Raw genomic sequence first — 18,861 nt, forward strand, 5'->3', positions numbered from 1 at the left:
CGGGCCACCAGGGGCCGCTGTCGCCCCTGCAGCAGCTCTCACGGGGCGGCGCTGCGCAGGCGCCGAAGCCCGGAACCTTCGCGCCCAGCTTCTGGGCCCGGCCGGGCCAAGTTCGCCGCCGTCCCGGTTCCCCTCGAGTCGGCTCCAACTGCCAGGTGGGCAGCCGGGAGGGCGGCCGAGGCGGCAGCGCGAGGCCGGCGAGGGACGCGGTACGGGGCCGGGGTCCTGCGCGGGCGACCCCGCTCACTCTTCCTCTCCCGGCCTTGCGCAGCCGGGGTTGGCGCCATGTACGCCGTGTACAAACAGGCGCATCCGCCCACCGGCCTGGAGTTCGCCATGTACTGCAACTTCTTCAACAACAGCGAGCGCAACCTCGTGGTGGCCGGGACCTCGCAGCTCTACGTGTACCGCCTCAATCGCGACGCCGAGGTAGGTCGGGCCCTGGGCGCCCTCCCCGCTCTCCGCGACGTGAGTGCTCTCACCGCCCCCAGTTGCAGATGGAAGAGCCAAGCCCCAGACAAGTTCAGTGATTTGCTTAAGGTTCCCCTGCCTCAGGAGCCAGGATATGACCCAGAATCTCTTGTGCTCGGGTCCTTTCTCGTGGCTGCTACCCTGTCCTGCCTCCCTTCCTGCCCCACCGGGAAGGGCGCGCTGCCCTAGCCGTCTTGTTTGCTCTTCTGTGTTTTCAGCAAGTTGTTTGGAAGGAACGAACGCCCACTGTGTGCTGGGTAGCAGGGATACCATGTGAACCACACCTGCAGACACTTGGGGGAGGGGAACATCTAAATAAACACACCTGCCCCTGAAGCAAGTGCTGCTGCGGGGATAAAGGAGTGAATGAAGGAAACTCTGTTATTTCCAGTCGCATGATCAGAAGAGCCTGTCTGAGGCAGAGCGGGAGTTTATCAGAGGAAGGACATTCCTAGCACCAGGAACAAGGCCAGGTCTAGGATGGGGACAGACTGTTGACAGGAGTCTTGGAACACTGGGGCACGTGCCTCAAGGGTTTGGGAAATACAGTGGCATTTTGGTTGCCAGAGGGTTGAAAGCTGGTCCAGAAAGGCTACTTGCAAGAGGCAGTTTCTCCATTGTTCTTGAAGGGAGGAGTAACTCTTACCCAGGCCCAGGGAAGGTGAGAGGAGGGTGTTCCAGGCAGAAGAAACAGCCTGTGCACAGGTCCAAAGCAGTTGAGGGTGGAGAGTCATGCACGGTGTGGCCGTGGTGTAGAGTGGATGTGGTGGTGGGGATGGAGGGAGGTAGGCTGTGGTCAGGACTGTTCTCCACAAAGCAGGGAGGAGCCACAAGAGGGTTGTGAATAGGGGCTGACCCAGCAAACAGATGGGTCAGAGGCGTAGGTCAAAGGAGGCCAACCCTCCTGGGCACCTACCCCAGCATACACATGTTTGCTGGCCAGGGCTCCATCCTCTGAAGGCTTGACGAGGGCTGGAGTTTCTGCTCCGAACACATGGTTGGCAGGAGGCTGCAGTTTCTTGCCACATGGGCCCCTCCCTGGGTCAACTCACAACATGGCAGCCTCCCTCACAATGAGAGACTCACCAAGACTGAAGCCACAGTGAGTCCTGTAACCTAATCTCAGGCTGGGTGCATTGGCTCACAACTATGGCCCCACACTTTGGGAGGTTGAGGTGGGATGACTACTTGAGGCCAGGAGTTCAGGACTGGCCTGGGCAACATAGCAAGACCCCATCTCTGCAATTTTTTTTTTTTTCCTGGTGAGACAGAGTCTTTCTCTGTCACTCAGGCTGGAGTGAAGTGGTGTGATCTCACGCTAACTTTAACCTCTGCCTCATAGGTTCAGACAATTATTGTGCCTCAGCCCCCTAAACCCTCCACCCAGTAGCTGGAATTACAGATGTGGGACACCACGCCGGGCTAATTTTTTTTTTTTTTTTGTATTTTTAGTAGAGACAGGGTTTTGCCACATTGGCCGGGCTAGTCTCAAACTCCTGAGCTCAGGCAGTCCACTCACCTTGGCCTTCCAAAGTGCTGGGATTACAGGAGTGCACCGCTGTGCTTGGCCCAAATATAAAATATAAAAGTTAGCTGGGTGGCCGAGCGCGGTGGCTCAAGCCTGTAATCCCAGCACTTTGGAAGGCCGAGACGGGCAGATCACGAGGTCAGGAGATCGAGACCATCCTGGCTAACACAGTGAAACCCCGTCTCTACTAAAAAATACAAAAAACTAGCCGGGCGAGGTGGCCGGCGCCTGTAGTCCCAGCTACTCAGGAGGCTGAGGCAGGAGAATGGCGTAAACCCGGGAGGCGGAGCTTGTAGTGAGCCGAGATCTGGCCACGGCACTCCAGCCTGGGCGACACAGTGAGACTCTGTTTTAAAAAAAAAAAAAGAAAAAGTTAGCTGGCCTGTGTGTAGTCCTAGCTACATGGGAGGCCAGGGTGGGAGGATTGCTCAAGCCCAGGAGGTCAAGGCTGCAGTGAGCTATGATTGCACCACTACACTCCAGCCTGGACAACACAGTGAGACCGCATGTCAAAAAAAAAAAAAAAGAAAAAAAAAGAGGCCAGGCGCAGTGGCTCATGTCTATCATCCTAGCACTCTGGGAGGCCAAGGTGGGTGGATCACCTGAGGTCATGGGTTCAAGACCAGTATGGCCAACATGGCAAAACCCTGTGTCTACTAAAAATACAAAAATTAGCTGGGTATGGTGGCAGGCACCTGTAATCCCAGCTACTTGGCAGACTGAGGCAGGAGAATTGCTTGAACCCGGAGGCGGAGGTTGCAGTGAGCCGAGATTGCACAACTGCACTCCAGCCTGGGCGACAGAGCACAACTCCATCTAAAAAATGAACTAGTACACTATTAAACTGTCATATTCTGCTGGTCATATCTACCAACCCTGGTAGGGGTGGTGGAGGCTGCAGCACCTCCCAGCATTCACTGCAGAGGGCGTTGTGCTCCCGTGGATGCTGGCCACTGGAGGTCGGCCAACGTGCTCATTCCACATCGGGCAGCAGTGCAGGGCAGGAGTTGAGGAGTTGAGGAGTGAGGTCTGGTATGGAGGTAAAGCCAGAGTCTTCAGCCTGGGGGTGGTGTCTTCCCTTGGAAACTGGCACCCAGAATATAGCCCAGGACAGGGTCTTGGGGCACCCCAACATTGAGAGACTGGGGAGATGAGAGGCCATGAAAGAGGTGGAGGTCGCATGGCCTGGAAGGCAGGGGGAAAGCTGGACAGGGCCCTGGAGGCCCAGGGAGGGCAGCTGGGGAGGGACTCGACGCTGGGTCCCACGCTGCTGAGCCTCAGGTGATGTGACTGCGACGGGGCAGGCTGGGGCCATGAGGGGTTGTGGTCTGACTGGAGCAGGGGTAAGAGCCCGCAGAGGAGGAGAGTCAGTAACAGCGAACAGAGACAGCTCTGGAGGAGATGTGTGTAAACTGAAGCAAGAAATGGAGCCGTAAATGGCAGGAAAAGAGGTTTTCTTCTTTTGTTTTTTGTTTTTAAGAAATGGGGTCTTGCTATTTTGTCCACACTGGCCTCAAACTCCTGGGCTCAAGCCATCTTCCTAGGGTCAGTCTAGTCATGGCTCTGTAACAAACTGCCCTGGAACATACAAATGAAGTCTTTCATCATAATTGCACACACCTGGAAGTCTGGTTTTCAGGAATCCATCAGTGTGTGGGGATCCCTTGGCGCTCCTCCACCAGGGCTGAGCCTTGACAGGGATGACTTGAAGAGCTGGGAACAGGCCAGATGTGTCTTCCCCTACCCCCCCCCATCCCTCCACTCTCCCCTGTCCCCCAGCGTGGCTAGCTGGATTTGCCCGGCAGCATGGCGATGTTGGTGTAGTTGAGCTTCTTGCAGGAACTCAGAGCCCAAGGAGCCTAAGGCAGAAGCTGCCGGTCACTTTAAGGGCTAGACCAGGAGGGCACATCCCTGCCACAACAGTCTGCCCTAAAGGCAGCCTCTAGCCCAGATTCACCTGGAGAGGGAGGGAGACAGCCACCTTTCGTGCAGCTGTCTTTTTTTTTTTTTCTTTTTTGAGACAGAGTCTCCCTCTGTCACCAGGCTGGAGTGCAATGGCGCCATTTCAGCTCACTGCAACCTCTGCCTCCCGGGTTCAAGCGATTCTCCTGCCTCAGGCTCTCGAGTAGCTGGGACCACAGGCGCTACCACCATGCCCGGCTAATTTTTAGTAGAGACGGAGTTTTACCATGTTGCTTAGGCAGGTCTCGAACTCCTGACCTCAGGCGATCCACCTGCCTTGGCCTCCCAAAACTCTGGGATTACAGGTTTGAGCCACTGTGCCCGGCCTCGTGCAGCTGTCTTGAATCTGTCCCAGAGAATCAAGTGCAGGCTTGGTTTGGCTTGAGTGTGACCTGCGCACCCATGGCCATGGGAAGGCAGGCACAGAACATGGGCGCAGTGAAGAGGGTGGGGGGTGTCTGCTGGTACCTGTCTCTGGGGGAGGCTAGAAGCAAGGCCAGTTGCACCTCAGGGTGTTGAGGGGCTGTTGCTTTGCAGAGAGAGGGAGGAGAAGGCATGGATAGGAAATGGGCGAGCATGTGGCCTTGGGCAGTACAAAAGTCCCCTTTATGGGGAAGAAAATATACAAACAACACTGTTGAAATTAATAAAAGTCCATTTTTGTTTTTGTTTTTGTTTTTGAGACGGAGTCTTGCTCTGTCGCCCAGGCTGGAGTGCAGTGGCACAATCTCGGCTCACTGCAAGCTCCGCCTCCCGGGTTCACGCCATTCTCCTGCCTCAGCCTCCCGAGTAGCTGGGACTACAGGCGCCCGCCACTGCGCCCGGCTAATTTTTTCTATTTTTAGTAGAGACGGGGTTTCACCATGGTCTCGATCTCCTGACCTTGTGATCCGCCCGCCTCGGCCTCCCAAAGTGCTGGGATTACAGGCGTGAGCCACCGCGCCCGGCCTTGTTTTTGTTTTTGTTTTTGGTTTTTGGTTTTGAGACACAGTTTTGTTCTTGTTGCCCAGATGGGAGCACAGTGGTGCGATCTCGGCTCATTGTAACCTCCCCCTCTCCGGTTCAAGCAATTCTTCTGTCTCAATCTCCTGAGTAGCTGGGATTACAGGCACGCGTCACCACGCCTGGCTAATTTTTTGTATTTTTTAAAGTAGAGATGGGGGTTTCACCATGTTGGCCAGGCTGGTCTCGAACCCCTGACCTCAAGTGATCCACCTGCCTTGGCCTTCCAAAGTGCTGGAATTACAGGCGTGAGCCACCGTGCCCAGCCTCTTTTCTTGTTTTTGAGACAGAGTCTCACTGTGTCGCCCAGGCTGGAGTGCAGTGGCACTATCTCTGCTCACTGCAAGCTCCATCTCCTGTGTTCAAGCGATTCTCCTGCCTCAGCCTCTGGAGTAGCTGGGACTACAGGCGCCCACCACTACCCCTGGCTAATATTTTGTATTTTTAGTAGAGACGGGGTTTCACCATGTTAGCCAGGATGGTCTTGATCGCCTGACCTCTTGATCCGCCCGCCTCGGCCTCCAAAAGTGCTGGGATTACAGGTGTGAGCCAGCGCGCCTGGCATTTGGTCACTATTTCTTTAACTATTTATTCTGTTCCCGTTTCCCCAAGATGCCAGTTAGACATTAGACCATTTGACTATGTATACATTTTTCTTAAAATTCTTCTGAGTGGTGGCCGGGCACAGTGGCTCACGCCTGTAATCCCAGCACTTTGGGAGGCCGAGGCGGGTGGATCACCTGAGGTCAGGAGTTCAAGACCAGCCTGTGCAACACAGTGAAACCCCGACTCTACTAAGATACAAAAAAAAAAAATTAGCCGGGCGTGAGAGCATGCGCTTATAGTCCCAGCTACTTGGGAGGCTGAGGCAGGAGAATTGCTTGAACCCAGGAGGCAGAGCTTGCAGTGAGCCGAGATCGCACCACTGCACTCCAGCCTGGCGACAGAGCCAGACTCCGTCTCAAAAAAAAAAATTCTTCTGAGTGGTTACCCCTGTTTCTTGCATGTACACTGAAGTGCAGTTGATCTCTGTGTACTGGCCTTATACTTGGTAGAGGGGATCAGGCATCCTTGACTGGTCCCGACCAAGAGGGAAACATTTTCTTTTTTGTGAGACGAAGTGTCTCTCTGGTCCCCCAGGCTGCAGTGCAGTGGTGCAATCTCGGCTCACTGCAGCCTCCGCCTCCCAAAGTGCTGGGATTACAGGTGTGAGCCACCGCGCCTGGCATTTGGTCACTATTCAAGCGATTGTATCACTTGAGGTCGGGAGCTGAAGACCAGCCTGGTAACTGGGCGCGGTGGCTCACGCCTGTCATCCCAGCACTTTGGGAGGCCGAGGCTGATGGATCACAAGGTCAGGAGATGGAGACGATCCTGGCTAACACCTTGAAACCCCGTCTCTACTAAAAGTACAAAAAACTAGCCGGGGGTGGTGGTGGGTGTCTGTAGTCCCAGCTACTTGGGAGGCTGAGGCAGGAGAATGGCGTGAACCCAGGAGGTGGAGCTTGTAGTGATCCGAGATCGCGCCACTGCACTCCAGCCTGGGCGACAGAGCAAGACGCCATCTCAAAAAAAAGAAGAAAGACCAGCCTGGCCATGGTAAACATCCTATCTGTACTAAAAATACAAGAATTAGCCGGACGTGGTGGTGCGTGCCTGTGATCCTAGCTACTGAAGAGACTGAGACTGAGACAGGAGAATCGCTTGAACCTGGAAGGCGGAGGTTGCAGTGAGCCGAGATTGCGCCATTGCACTGCAGCCTGGGCCACAGAGTGAGACTCTGTCTCAAAAAAAAAAATTCCTCCTATTTTTGCTTTACTAAGAGTTTTTAACATGAATGCTTTTATCAGATGCTTTTTTGTGTCCATTAAAGTGACACGATTTTTCTCCTTAATTTTGACACATGGTAAGTTTAGTGATGGCTGTTCTTGTCGAAAACTAGTTTTGTGTTCCTGGAATAACTCAACCCAGTTTTGTTATAATACTCCTGCTTGTCACTGGGCTCATCTGCAAGTGTTTTGAGGAGGTTGGTGTCACTTCCTGTCCCATCTGTCTGTGGGCTGTTGGGGTGGCCAGAGCCGCCTGCGGTGCCATCAGTCCCACACCAGTGAGTGAGTTTTTTTTTTTTTTTTTTTTTTTTAAAGTTTGTTATTACTTCTGAAACCTTTGGTAGAATTTGCAGGTGAAGCCCTGGAGTTGCCCTTGTTGCTGTGAGATGGGTATTGGTTTGTGGATGCCTCTTCTGTATCTGTTAACCAGCTTCCAGGATGCCCTCCCCATAGCACAAGTCCATCATGAAAAATGACCTCGAGGTGGCTCACACCTGTAATTCCAGCACTTTGGGAGACCGAGGCGGGTGGATCACCTGAGGTCAGGAGTGCGAGACCAGCCTGGCCAACATGGTGAAACCCCGTCTCTACTAAAAATACAAAAATTAGCTGGGCGTGGTGGCAGGCGCCTGTAATCCCAGCTACTCAGGAGGCTGAGGCAGGAGAATCAGTTGAACCCAAGAGGCAGAGGTTGCAGTGAGCCAAGATTGTGCCATGCCATTGCACTCCAGCCTGGGTAACAGAGTGAGACTCCATCTCAAAAACAAACAAACAAAAAATCCCACTTTTTCCTTGCCTCGAGGCAATGGTATATAAGTATGCTAACTAAACTAGCTGCTTAGCAAAGAAGACACAGCCTCTTATCATTCTGGGACAGCAGTGAAAAGGGAGGAGGTAGAGAGGCAGCCTGAGGGAGCCCAAGGTGTCAGGATAGCTCAGGGCTTCCTCCTCTCTAACAGGCACAAGGATCAGTAGCTACAGGTACCCCTTGGCTCTGGCTTCCTATCCTGTGACATTCGGACCCAGGGGCCGGTGCTGGGCTGCTGTGAGTGTGCAACCAGGCAGGTTTGGGGGTGTGCAGATGCAGACAGTGCACTCTGACCCTGAGTACTTGCCTCACACGGCCTGGCTGCTAGGGAGCCGTGAGGTAGGGGTTTCTGGGCTGCTAGGGAGCCGTGAGGTGGGGGTTTCCGGGCTGCTAGGGAGCCGTGAGGTGGGGGTTTCCGGGCTGCTAGGGAGCCGTGAGGTGGGGGTTTCCGGGCTGCTAGGGAGCCGTGAGGTAGGGGTTTCCGGGCTGCTAGGGAGCCGTGAGGTGGGGGTTTCCGGGCTGCTAGGGAGCCGTGAGGTAGGGATTTCTGGGCTGCTAGGGAGCTGTGAGGTAGGGGCTTCCTGGGGAGGGGCCTGTGCCAGGGCTGCGCCGTGGGCATGAGAGCATGAACGGGGGTCACTGGGGGGGGGTGTGCACAGCTGTCTCCAGAAGCCCCTGGTCTGCTCCCTCCCTCCCTCCCTGCTGCAGAGAGGGTTTGGGCAGAGCTCCCAGGAGGCAGGGGCCAGCCGTGGTGGTTTTTTCTCATTCCCTGGATGAGGTGAGCTGCCAGATGTAGCCCCTCACTGCCCTCTCTCCCCACTCCAGGCTCTGACCAAGAATGACAGGAGCACAGGTAAGTGTGGTGGGGTGGCCTGGGGCTGTGGGGGTGCCAGTGTGGGTGCCAGGCATGGCTGGGCCCTAACCCTGAGCCCTGGCGTCTCCCCTAGAGGGGAAGGCCCTGTGGGTGCCAGTGCGGGTGCCAGGCATGGCTGGGCCCTGACCCTGAGCCCTGGCGTCTCCCCTAGAGGGGAAGGCCCACCGGGAGAAGCTCGAGCTCGCTGCCTCCTTCTCTTTCTTTGGCAACGTCATGTCCATGGCCAGTGTGCAGCTGGCAGGAGCCAAGCGGGATGCCCTGCTCCTAAGCTTCAAGGATGCCAAGGTGAGTGGTAGGCTTGGCGGGGTGGGCCTGGCCAAGGCGTGGGAGTGGGTGCCAGGGCCTGGTGGGGTGGGCCTGGGCACAGCTGTTGGTTGCTGGGGGTGACACTGTCAGGACAGGCAGTCGGCAGCCACGGCTGTGCCCTCTGACCCCAGCTGTCTGTGGTGGAATACGACCCGGGCACCCATGACCTGAAGACCCTGTCGCTGCACTACTTTGAGGAGCCTGAGCTTCGGGTAGGGCCATGCTCACGCCCTGACCCAGGCCCCAGCCCAGCCACCCTCCCTCCTCCTGCAGCTGGGTTCTATTGCCCCAAGTGCTTCCCTTGGGGTCTCCTATGCTGGGCCTGGCTGATGCCCCCTCTGCCCCCAGGACGGGTTTGTGCAGAACGTACACACGCCGCGAGTGCGGGTGGACCCCGATGGGCGCTGCGCAGCCATGCTTGTCTACGGCACGCGACTGGTGGTCCTGCCCTTCCGCAGGGAGAGCCTGGCCGAGGAGCACGAGGGGCTCGTGGGTGAGGGGTGAGTGCCAGCTGAGGCAGGCTGTGGTGCTCGGGTGGGGGGCCCCGGAGCCCAAGCTCCCCTCCCCGCACCCCCTCCTCTCCTGCTGAAGCCCTTGGCCCCCCAGGCAGAGGTCCAGCTTCCTGCCCAGCTACATCATCGATGTCCGGGCCCTAGACGAGAAGCTGCTCAACATCATCGACCTACAGTTCTTGCATGGCTACTATGAGCCCACCCTGCTCATCCTGTTCGAGCCCAACCAGACCTGGCCTGGGTGAGCCCCCTAAGGAGGCCCCTCTGCGCTGTGGGTCCCCCAGCTGCCTCTGCCTGGGGTGGGGCTCATGGGGCACAGGTGGGGTTTGTGGGGTTTGGAGCAGGGATTATGGGGTGTGGGTGGGGCTTGGGGCGGGGCCTGGGGAGGGGGCTTGCTCAGTGAGGAGCGGGGCCTGGATCTCTGCAGGGAGGTAAGGCCCTTGGCTGACTCACTGGCATCCCCAGGCGCGTGGCTGTGCGGCAGGATACGTGCTCCATCGTGGCCATCTCACTGAACATCACGCAGAAGGTGCACCCCGTCATCTGGTCCCTCACCAGCCTGCCCTTTGACTGCACCCAGGCTCTGGCTGTGCCCAAGCCCATAGGTGAGTATCCTGGGAGTGGACGGGGGTGTGTGGAGGGAGCGCTGAGCCTGCCCACCAGCCTGTGTCCACCTCCAGGTGGGGTGGTGGTCTTTGCCGTCAACTCGCTGTTGTACCTGAACCAGAGCGTTCCCCCATACGGTGTGGCTCTCAACAGCCTCACCACAGGCACCACAGCTTTCCCGCTACGTGAGTGTGGGGTGGCTGGGGTGGGGCAGGGATGGCTTGGGCCTGCCCAGTCGGCCTGACCACCCACCCCACAGGCACCCAGGAGGGTGTGCGAATCACCCTGGACTGCGCGCAGGCCACTTTCATCTCCTATGACAAGATGGTCATCTCCCTCAAGGGCGGCGAGATGTGAGCCCCTCCCCCGCCCATGAACTCTGCCCTTACCATCCCCCCAAGTCCCCTAGGGTCTCCTGGCCCCCTTCACTCCCCCAGGGTCCCCGTCCCCGACTCAGAATTCTCCCTGCCCCAGCTACGTGCTGACCCTCATCACCGACGGCATGCGCAGCGTCCGAGCATTCCACTTTGACAAGGCGGCCGCCAGCGTCCTCACCACCAGCGTGAGTTGGGACTGGGGGTTGGCTCTGGGTCCAGGCCCAGTCCCGCCCTCACCCGCCTGCCCTCCCTCAGATGGTCACCATGGAGCCTGGGTACCTGTTCCTGGGTTCTCGCCTGGGCAACTCCCTCCTCCTCAAGTACACAGAGAAGCTGCAGGAGCCCCCGGCCAGTGCTGTCCGTGAGGCTGCTGACAAGGTGGGTTTCCTAGGCCCGTCGGGCCACCACCCTTCATGTGGGCAGTGCCGCGGCGTGCCACTCAGCGCCCCTCCTGCCTCACAGGAAGAGCCTCCCTCAAAGAAGAAGCGAGTGGACGCGACGGCCAGCTGGTCAGGTGAGGGCCGGGCCGGGGCTGGTCAGGTGAGGGCCGGGCCAGGGCTGGCCAGGAGTGGGGCTGGTGACCCAGGGCTGTGCTCAGGGGAGCTCTGTGTGTGCAGCTGGGGGTAAATCGGTGCCGCAGGATGAGGTGGACGAGATTGAAGTGTACGGCAGCGAGGCCCAGTCGGGCACACAGCTGGCCACCTACTCCTTTGAGGTGAGATTGAGGCAGCAGGGCCCCCATCCCAGCCAGTGCCCCCAGCGGCCCCTGACTTTCGCTGTGCCGCAGGTGTGTGACAGCATCCTTAACATCGGACCGTGCGCCAACGCTGCCATGGGCGAGCCTGCCTTCCTCTCTGAAGAGGTGCCCAGGGTCGTGGTCAGGGCTGTGGGCAGGAGCTGGAGTGTGAGTAGAGGTGGAGGGCATAGTCCTCACTCCTGAGTCCTGTGCAGTTTCAGAACAGTCCTGAGCCGGACCTGGAGATCGTGGTTTGCTCTGGCCACGGGAAGAACGGGGCTTTGTCAGTGCTGCAGGTGTGTGGGCAGGTAGGGGCGGGCGCCTCCTGGTGGGACCTGGGTGGGCTCACAGCCCCATCACACCCCCACCCCATCACCATTCTAGAAGAGCATCCGGCCCCAGGTGGTGACAACCTTTGAGCTTCCCGGCTGCTACGACATGTGGACAGTCATTGCCCCAGTGCGTAAGGAAGAGGTAGGTGCGAGCCCGCTGCAGGGAGGCTCTGGGATGGGACCGGCACTGCCTTCCTGTGGACTGGGGGGGCCCAGGTCGCACCTGCGTGCCTGCCCTCACTGGACTGTGGCTCCAGCCTGCTCCCCTTTGGCGCTGACAGGAGGACAATCCCAAGGGGGAGGGCACAGAGCAGGAAGCCAGGAGCCCGGAAGCAGACGATGACGGCCGTAGACATGGATTCCTGATTCTGAGCCGGGAAGACTCAACCATGGTAAGGGGCAGAGCCTGGGACCTGGGGCTGGGGTCCCCTTCGGGGGGTGCCTCCCTCACAGCTGTTGCCCGCAGATTCTGCAGACGGGTCAGGAGATCATGGAGCTGGACACCAGTGGCTTTGCCACGCAGGGCCCCACGGTCTTTGCTGGGAACATCGGGGACAACCGCTACATTGTCCAAGTGTCACCGCTGGGCATCCGCCTGCTGGAAGGAGGTAGGTGGGTGGGGATGGTGGGGGGTGGGGCAGGGGGTGAGCCCTGGGGAGGCGCGTGCTGACTGCCCCATGCCCACAGTGAATCAGCTGCACTTCATCCCTGTGGACCTGGGCGCCCCCATCGTGCAGTGCGCCGTGGCCGACCCCTATGTGGTCATCATGAGTGCCGAGGGCCACGTCACCATGTTCCTGCTGAAGAGTGACTCCTACGGTGGCCGCCACCACCGCCTGGCGCTGCACAAGCCTCCCTTGCACCATGTAGGCCCCTCATCTCCAGCGTCCACCCGTCCCCGCCCCCTGTCCACCGCTGAGCCCACCCCTCTCCCCACAGCAGTCCAAGGTCATCACGCTGTGCCTGTACCGAGACCTCAGCGGCATGTTCACCACTGAGAGCCGCCTGGGCGGGGCCCGTGATGAGCTGGGAGGCCGCATCGGCTCGGAGGCCGAGGGCCTGGGCTCGGAGACTAGGTGCGTGGGGGCCGGGGGCACAGGTAGGGGCTTGGGTCCCTGTGGCTGGCAGGCTGCCTGTGACCCTCTGCTGGCCCCCAGCCCCACCGTGGATGACGAGGAGGAGATGCTGTATGGGGATTCAGGCTCCCTCTTCAGCCCCAGCAAGGAGGAGGCCCGAAGAAGCAGCCAACCCCCTGCTGACCGGGACCCTGCACCCTTCCGGGCAGAGCCCACCCACTGGTGCCTGCTGGTGCGGGAGAATGGCACCATGGAGGTAGGTGGTGCCCTGCGCTGTGGCCCAGCCGGCTCTGCCCGCCTGCCTCCACTGACTGCTGCCCACCCCGCAGATCTACCAGCTCCCCGACTGGCGGCTGGTGTTCCTGGTGAAGAACTTCCCTGTGGGGCAGCGGGTCCTCGTGGACAGCTCCTTTGGACAGCCCACTACACAGGGCGAGGCCCGCAGGGAGGAGGCCACACGCCAGGGGGAGCTGCCCCTCGTCAAGGAGGTGCTGCTGGTGGCACTGGGCAGCCGCCAGAGCAGGCCCTACCTGCTGGTGAGAACGCCTGACCTGGCCTCCCCTTTCCATCTTCCCCACGGCCCCGCCCCTTCCCATGGCTCCGCCCCATCTTCCCCACGGCCCCGCCCCTTCCCATGGCCCTGTCCCTTCCCATGGCTCCGCCCCATCTTCCCCACGGCCCCGCCCCTTCCCATGGCCCTGCCCCTTCCCATGGCTCCGCCCTATCTTCCCCACAGCCCTGCCCTTACCCACAGCCCACCTCTTCCCATGGCCCATCCCATCTTCCCATGGCCCTGCCCGGCCCTGCCCCTTCCCGCGGCCCCGCCCCATCTCCCCCACGGCCCCCCCTCACCCTGCCAGGTGCATGTGGACCAGGAGCTGCTCATCTACGAGGCCTTTCCCCACGACTCTCAGCTCGGCCAGGGCAATCTCAAAGTCCGCTTTAAGAAGGTGCCGGTGGCTGGACTGCAGGGGCGTGGGGTGGGTGTGGCACAAGGGATGGGTTTCAGACCGGGAGCCCCTGGAGGACCTGCATGGTTTCCCCCCCAGGTCCCTCACAATATCAACTTCCGTGAGAAGAAGCCAAAGCCATCCAAGAAGAAAGCAGAAGGTGGCGGCACGGAGGAGGGGGCCGGGGCCCGGGGCCGCGTGGCGCGTTTCCGCTACTTCGAGGATATTTATGGCTACTCAGGGGTAGGCCAGCGCCTTTGCATGGGACTATGGTAGAAGAGAGATGTGGCCTTATCCACAGCATCCTGACAGTGCCTGCCCCCAGGTGTTCATCTGCGGCCCCTCCCCTCACTGGCTGCTGGTGACTGGCCGAGGGGCTCTGCGGCTGCACCCCATGGCCATCGATGGCCCCGTCGACTCTTTCGCTCCATTCCACAATGTCAACTGTCCCCGCGGCTTCCTGTACTTCAACAGACAGGTGGGGCCTGGCCAGTTCCCAGCAGCACTGGCTGATGCTGCCCCAGCTGGGGGCTGAGGGGAGGGAACAGGAGAAGGGACCAGGGACCGTTGGCTCCAACCTGAGGACCAGGAAGGAGTGTCCAGAGGGCAATGGGGTTGAGGCCGAGGAGGTGGAACCTGGGGCTTGGTGCGCCAAAGGTCTGGAAAGGGGTGGTTCGAGTGGGGGCTGCAGCCCCTGGGGTCCCCGCCACTGCTCTGCTGGCTAGCTGGGCAAGCCCTCACAGGGCCCGGCCTCTGCAGTTCTCAGGAGAGCTGACTTGAGCGCTAGCTCTGCCCCTTGGCTCTTCTGTGACTTTGGGAGGGTGCACATGCCTTCTGATCCTGGTTCCCCATTTAAGCCACCACAACACTCCAGGTCGCTTGAGGCCCTGACTGGGATGCGGTGAGTGCTTCCCAGGCACCTGAGGACTCAGGACTGTCCGTGAAAGAGGGCAGCCCTGGCTCCCTCTGCCTGCTTTTCAGTCCCCAGCATGGCAGTCTGTGGACCCTTTATCTGCAGCCTTCAGTGCCCTCCTGGCCTAGCTTTCCCCCCCCCCCGTGGCCAACATCCCTAGCCCTAGCTGAGCCTGGGAAAATGGACAGGAGCCCCAGAGGCTGAGCAGCAGCCCATTCCGGGACGTTCATGGACACAGCTGCCCCTCACCCACCGCTGCTCCCAAAGAGCTGAGGGCAACATCCCAGGGTTCTTGGCGGCCTGGGCCCACCTGCCCCTGCCCTTGGCTAGCCCTGGATCCCCTGACCCTGTGCCTCCACCCCAGGGCGAGCTGAGGATCAGTGTCCTGCCTGCCTATCTGTCCTATGACGCCCCATGGCCTGTCAGGAAGATCCCGCTGCGCTGCACGGCCCACTATGTGGCTTACCACGTGGAGTCCAAGGTCTGCCCCCCACCCCCGCCCCCGCCCCCGCCCCACCAGGGACCTTCTGGGCCTCACCACTGGCATGTGACCCCCACCACTAACCCACAGGTGTATGCTGTAGCCACCAGCACCAACACGCCGTGTGCCCGCATCCCACGCATGACTGGCGAGGAGAAGGAGTTTGAGACCATCGAGAGAGGTGGTGACGCCCACACCACGCTCCCCCATCCTCAGCCCCATCTCGGGGAAGCCCCGCCCTGACTGTCACCCTTGGTCCCCACAGATGAGCGGTACATCCACCCCCAGCAGGAGGCCTTCTCCATCCAGCTCATCTCCCCAGTCAGCTGGGAGGCTATTCCCAATGCCAGGTGAGGCTGGGCCAGGGTGGGGGCTGCCCAAGGCCCCCGGGCAGCATCTGAGGCCCCGGCCCCCACAGGATCGAGCTGCAGGAGTGGGAGCATGTGACCTGCATGAAGACAGTGTCGCTGCGCAGTGAGGAGACCGTGTCAGGCCTCAAAGGCTACGTGGCCGCCGGGACCTGCCTCATGCAGGGGGAGGAGGTCACGTGCCGAGGACGGGTAAGGGGCCAGTGGGCGGGGGCGGGAGCAGGCAGCCCCTGGCAGCCCCTATGCCATTCCCACACCATCCCCATGCCCTCCAGATCTTGATCATGGATGTGATTGAGGTGGTACCTGAGCCCGGCCAGCCCTTGACCAAGAACAAGTTCAAAGTCCTTTACGAGAAGGAGCAGAAGGGGCCTGTGACTGCCCTTTGCCACTGCAACGGCCACCTGGTGTCAGCCATCGGCCAGAAGGTGCGCCAGTCCCACCTGGCGTGTGCCCCTGCCTCACTCCCACCCAGCTCGGCCTCTGCCCCTGCTCAGCCTTCCCTCTGCCCCCAGATTTTCCTGTGGAGCCTGCGGGCCAGCGAGCTGACAGGCATGGCCTTCATCGACACGCAGCTGTACATCCACCAGATGATCAGCGTCAAGAACTTCATCTTGGCAGCCGACGTCATGAAGAGCATTTCGCTGCTGCGCTACCAGGAGGAGAGCAAGACACTGAGCCTGGTGTCGCGGGTACGCCTGTGGCCACGGTGCCCGTGTCTGGGTGGGTAGCCACCCAAGGCACCTCTGACACCCCTTCCCGCCCCCAGGATGCCAAGCCCCTGGAGGTGTACAGCGTGGACTTCATGGTGGACAACGCCCAGCTGGGTTTTCTGGGTATGTGGGCAGGGCCCTGGGGAGCTGAGGCTCTGGGGGTGGCCGGGGCTGACCCTGGGCCTCTGCTCCCCAGTGTCTGACCGTGACCGCAACCTCATGGTGTACATGTACCTGCCCGAAGGTGAGTGCTTCCTCCACCCCCTCTGCCTGGGCCGGGTCTGGGCTGACAGTGACCCAAGGCCTTTCTGGTCTAGCCAAGGAGAGTTTTGGGGGCATGCGCCTACTACGCAGGGCGGACTTCCACGTGGGTGCCCACGTGAACACGTTCTGGAGGACCCCATGCCGGGGGGCCACCGAAGGGCTCAGCAAAAAGTCGGTCGTGTGGGAGAATAAGCACATCACGTGGTTTGGTGAGTGTGGGGGGCAGGTGTGTCCGGGTGGGGGGCCCTAGGGTTGGCCTGGCTCACACCGAAACCCTCCCCACCGCCAGCCACCCTGGACGGTGGTATCGGGCTGCTGCTGCCCATGCAGGAGAAGACCTACCGGCGGCTGCTGATGCTGCAGAACGCGCTGACCACCATGCTTCCGCACCACGCCGGCCTCAACCCCCGTGCCTTCCGGTGAGCCCCGGCCCTGCCCCTGTGCAGCGCCCCCTCCACCCCAGCCTGCCCTGACACCCCTGCCTGCACGCCCCAGGATGCTGCACGTGGACCGCCGCACCCTCCAGAATGCTGTGCGCAACGTGCTGGATGGCGAGCTGCTCAACCGCTACCTGTACCTGAGCACCATGGAGCGCAGCGAGCTAGCGAAGAAGATCGGCACCACGCCCGACATAGTGAGTGCGCGCCCCGGTCTGCGCCCGCCCCTCCGTGCAGGTCCCCACCCACCCACCCACCCACCCACCCGTCTGTCCCCTGCAGATCCTGGACGACTTGCTGGAGACGGACCGCGTCACCGCCCACTTCTAGCCCCGTGGATGCCGTTGCCACCAGTACCACCGCACTACCTCCCACCCCCATTTTTGTATAAAACACAAGGAAAAATATTTTTGTTTGAGAGGACTGTGTGTGGTCATTACACGGCCTCCTGGCCCAGCTGCGGTCACAGCCCCCCAGTGCAAGTGCCCACGGGGCTCGGGGCGTCCACACCTTCAGACCCGCCACCTCCGTCGGCTCAAGGCGTAAAGGGCCCCCCAGGCCCCAGGCGGCTGCCGTGGTCGTCGGGCCGCGCATCCTAGGTCTCCAGGTACTGGTAGAGCTCCTCCGCTGGGGGCACGAGGCTCAGGCGCACCAGAGCACGAGCCAGGAGGGCAGTCAGCCGCATGGCCAAGGTCTCCAGCCTGTGCGGGTCAGGTCACAGGTGGGTGGGGAGGTGGATCACAGGTGGGTGGGGAGGTGGATCACAGGTGGGTGGGAAGCCGGCCCCCGCCATCCACCTGCCCCGCAGCCGCTCACCTGAGCGCCACTTCAAACTTGAGCATCTCCCAGACAACCTTGGCATGGCGCAGGAGACTGGTGCCGTAGACACCCCGGTACGTGGCGCCCACCAGGCGGCTCCAGCCGCGGACGGCCCTGCACACACCCGCATTAGCGCCGCATCAGCCCCACACCAGCCCCACCGCGGGCGCCTGCTCGGGCCACCGACCTCTTAGCCATAAGGAAGTAGCGGTCCACGGGGGCGCCAAGGGCCACGTTGATAGCGCGCACGGTGTTGATGTTGCGCAGTACTAGCAGCATGGGTCGCGGCAGCGCCCTGAGCACCGCCATGATGGCCTCGAAGTGCTCGCGAGCCATGTCCACCATGTAGGCTGCCTCCTCGCGGCTCAGTAGGTGTGAGCCCCACAGCTGCCCCAGGCGCACGGGGCGCTGCATGAGCATCTCGGAGAACAGGAGGTAGTCTGAGGAGGGAGGAGGCTCTGAGCTGGGCTCCGCGCCGCCCGCCTCCCTTCTGTGGTGCCCCGGCCACCCCCGCACGCCCTCACCTTTCACCCCCAGTGCGGCTGCGTGCGCCCTCATGGCGGCGTCGTCCCGCAGGATGATAGCCCGCCACAGCTGGCACAAGGCTGCGCGGTCCCTGCGTGGATGGGCCCGCAGCCATGAGCCCCCTGTGGCAGGAGAGGCTTGCCCCGCCCCACGCCCACGCGCCCGCGCTCACTTCTCCTCCAGGAACTGGTAGAGCCCATGGTCCAGCAGCACCAGCTCCGCTTTCCCGTCCGGGCCTTTCCGCACCAGAACTAGGGATACAGCCTGTTAGGTCGCGCCGCGCCCACCCCGAGACCCCCCACCCCCGGGGTAACTTCCTACCGTTGCCAGGGTGTGGGTCCGAGTGGATGAAGCCCGTGTAAAATATCTGCTCAGCAAAGGCCTTGATGAGCTTTTCTGCTATCTGGGGAGAGGAGAGACCTTGCAGTGGACGTAGCACCCGCCCGCCCCGCCCTGCCCCCGCCCCCGCCCCCGCCCCCGCACTCACGTCCTTCACCGCCAGTCCCTGGCTCCTGATGGCCTCCACATCGTTGACCTTGCAGCCGGCGCAGAAGTCGGCGGTGAGCACGCGCTGGGGAGAGCAAGAGGCTGGGCTCAGCAGGCCCGGCGCTGTGCCCACCCCAAAGGCCTGGCCCAGCCCACCTTGCTGGACTTGTCCCAGTGCACGCGGGGCACCACGATGTAGGGGAAGTGCGCCAGCTCCTGCGCACAGCGCTCCGCGTTGCGGCCCTCATTCTCGAAGTCCAGCTCCTGGGCCAGGGTCCCCTTCAGGTCCTGGGGGCCAGATGGTGGTTGAGGACCAGCTCTGCCTATGTGCTTGCTCCTGCTGGCCGAGGAAGGGGTGGGGCAGTACCTGGAGGACCCAGCTGAAGCCAAAGCTGGGGTGCATGACCTCAATGAGCCGCAGCAGGAGCTCCAGGGTGTGGATGTCCCCGTCAAAGCGGTCCCGCAGGTCGATGTACTGCACCTGCA

The 18,861-nt window shown here is 60.9% G+C and overlaps 2 protein-coding genes across 7 annotated transcripts in view; one reads left to right on the forward strand and one right to left on the reverse strand.

Annotated features, from left to right (window-relative positions):
- On the forward strand, positions 1-17,144 carry LOC105488502 (cleavage and polyadenylation specific factor 1). Of its 3 annotated transcripts, none has more exons than XM_071067595.1 (38): positions 1-155; positions 272-429; positions 8,426-8,453; positions 8,626-8,759; positions 8,912-8,992; positions 9,129-9,280; positions 9,387-9,533; positions 9,758-9,897; positions 9,973-10,083; positions 10,158-10,251; positions 10,373-10,460; positions 10,531-10,653; positions 10,738-10,789; positions 10,893-10,990; positions 11,063-11,137; positions 11,227-11,307; positions 11,396-11,485; positions 11,625-11,735; positions 11,810-11,951; positions 12,031-12,209; positions 12,283-12,419; positions 12,501-12,675; positions 12,749-12,955; positions 13,280-13,369; positions 13,469-13,612; positions 13,695-13,847; positions 14,647-14,763; positions 14,854-14,944; positions 15,029-15,113; positions 15,182-15,323; positions 15,407-15,559; positions 15,647-15,823; positions 15,901-15,967; positions 16,041-16,088; positions 16,162-16,317; positions 16,439-16,527; positions 16,604-16,742; positions 16,828-17,144. In XM_071067595.1, exons 2-38 carry the CDS (start codon positions 286-288, stop codon positions 17,142-17,144), a joined length of 4,557 nt encoding a protein of 1,518 aa, XP_070923696.1. In that variant the 5' UTR covers positions 1-155; positions 272-285. The 3 variants fall into 3 exon arrangements, with proteins under 3 accessions (XP_070923696.1, XP_070923697.1, XP_070923698.1); XM_071067596.1 differs by having other exon boundaries at positions 12,286-12,419; XM_071067597.1 differs by having other exon boundaries at positions 16,398-16,527; positions 16,828-16,963.
- Positions 16,951-18,861, reverse strand: part of LOC105488503 (aarF domain containing kinase 5) — an 18,160-nt gene continuing 16,249 nt past the window's right edge. For 3 of the 4 annotated variants that reach the window (XM_011752670.3, XM_011752671.3, XM_071067598.1), the window contains exons 7-15: positions 18,743-18,856; positions 18,532-18,663; positions 18,377-18,460; positions 18,211-18,292; positions 18,062-18,140; positions 17,889-17,980; positions 17,552-17,804; positions 17,362-17,478; positions 16,951-17,246 (exon numbers count right to left, since the gene is read on the reverse strand). In XM_011752670.3, coding sequence (XP_011750972.1) covers positions 17,141-17,246; positions 17,362-17,478; positions 17,552-17,804; positions 17,889-17,980; positions 18,062-18,140; positions 18,211-18,292; positions 18,377-18,460; positions 18,532-18,663; positions 18,743-18,856 — 1,059 coding nt within the window. In that variant the 3' untranslated portion in view covers positions 16,951-17,140. The remainder of the gene's footprint in view (positions 17,247-17,361; positions 17,479-17,551; positions 17,805-17,888; positions 17,981-18,061; positions 18,141-18,210; positions 18,293-18,376; positions 18,461-18,531; positions 18,664-18,742; positions 18,857-18,861) is intronic. The other variant, XR_011606611.1, reaches the window with a different exon arrangement.

This window comes from Macaca nemestrina, chromosome 8 (genome assembly GCF_043159975.1).
Source record: "Macaca nemestrina isolate mMacNem1 chromosome 8, mMacNem.hap1, whole genome shotgun sequence".
Classification (NCBI taxonomy): domain Eukaryota; kingdom Metazoa; phylum Chordata; class Mammalia; order Primates; family Cercopithecidae; genus Macaca; species Macaca nemestrina.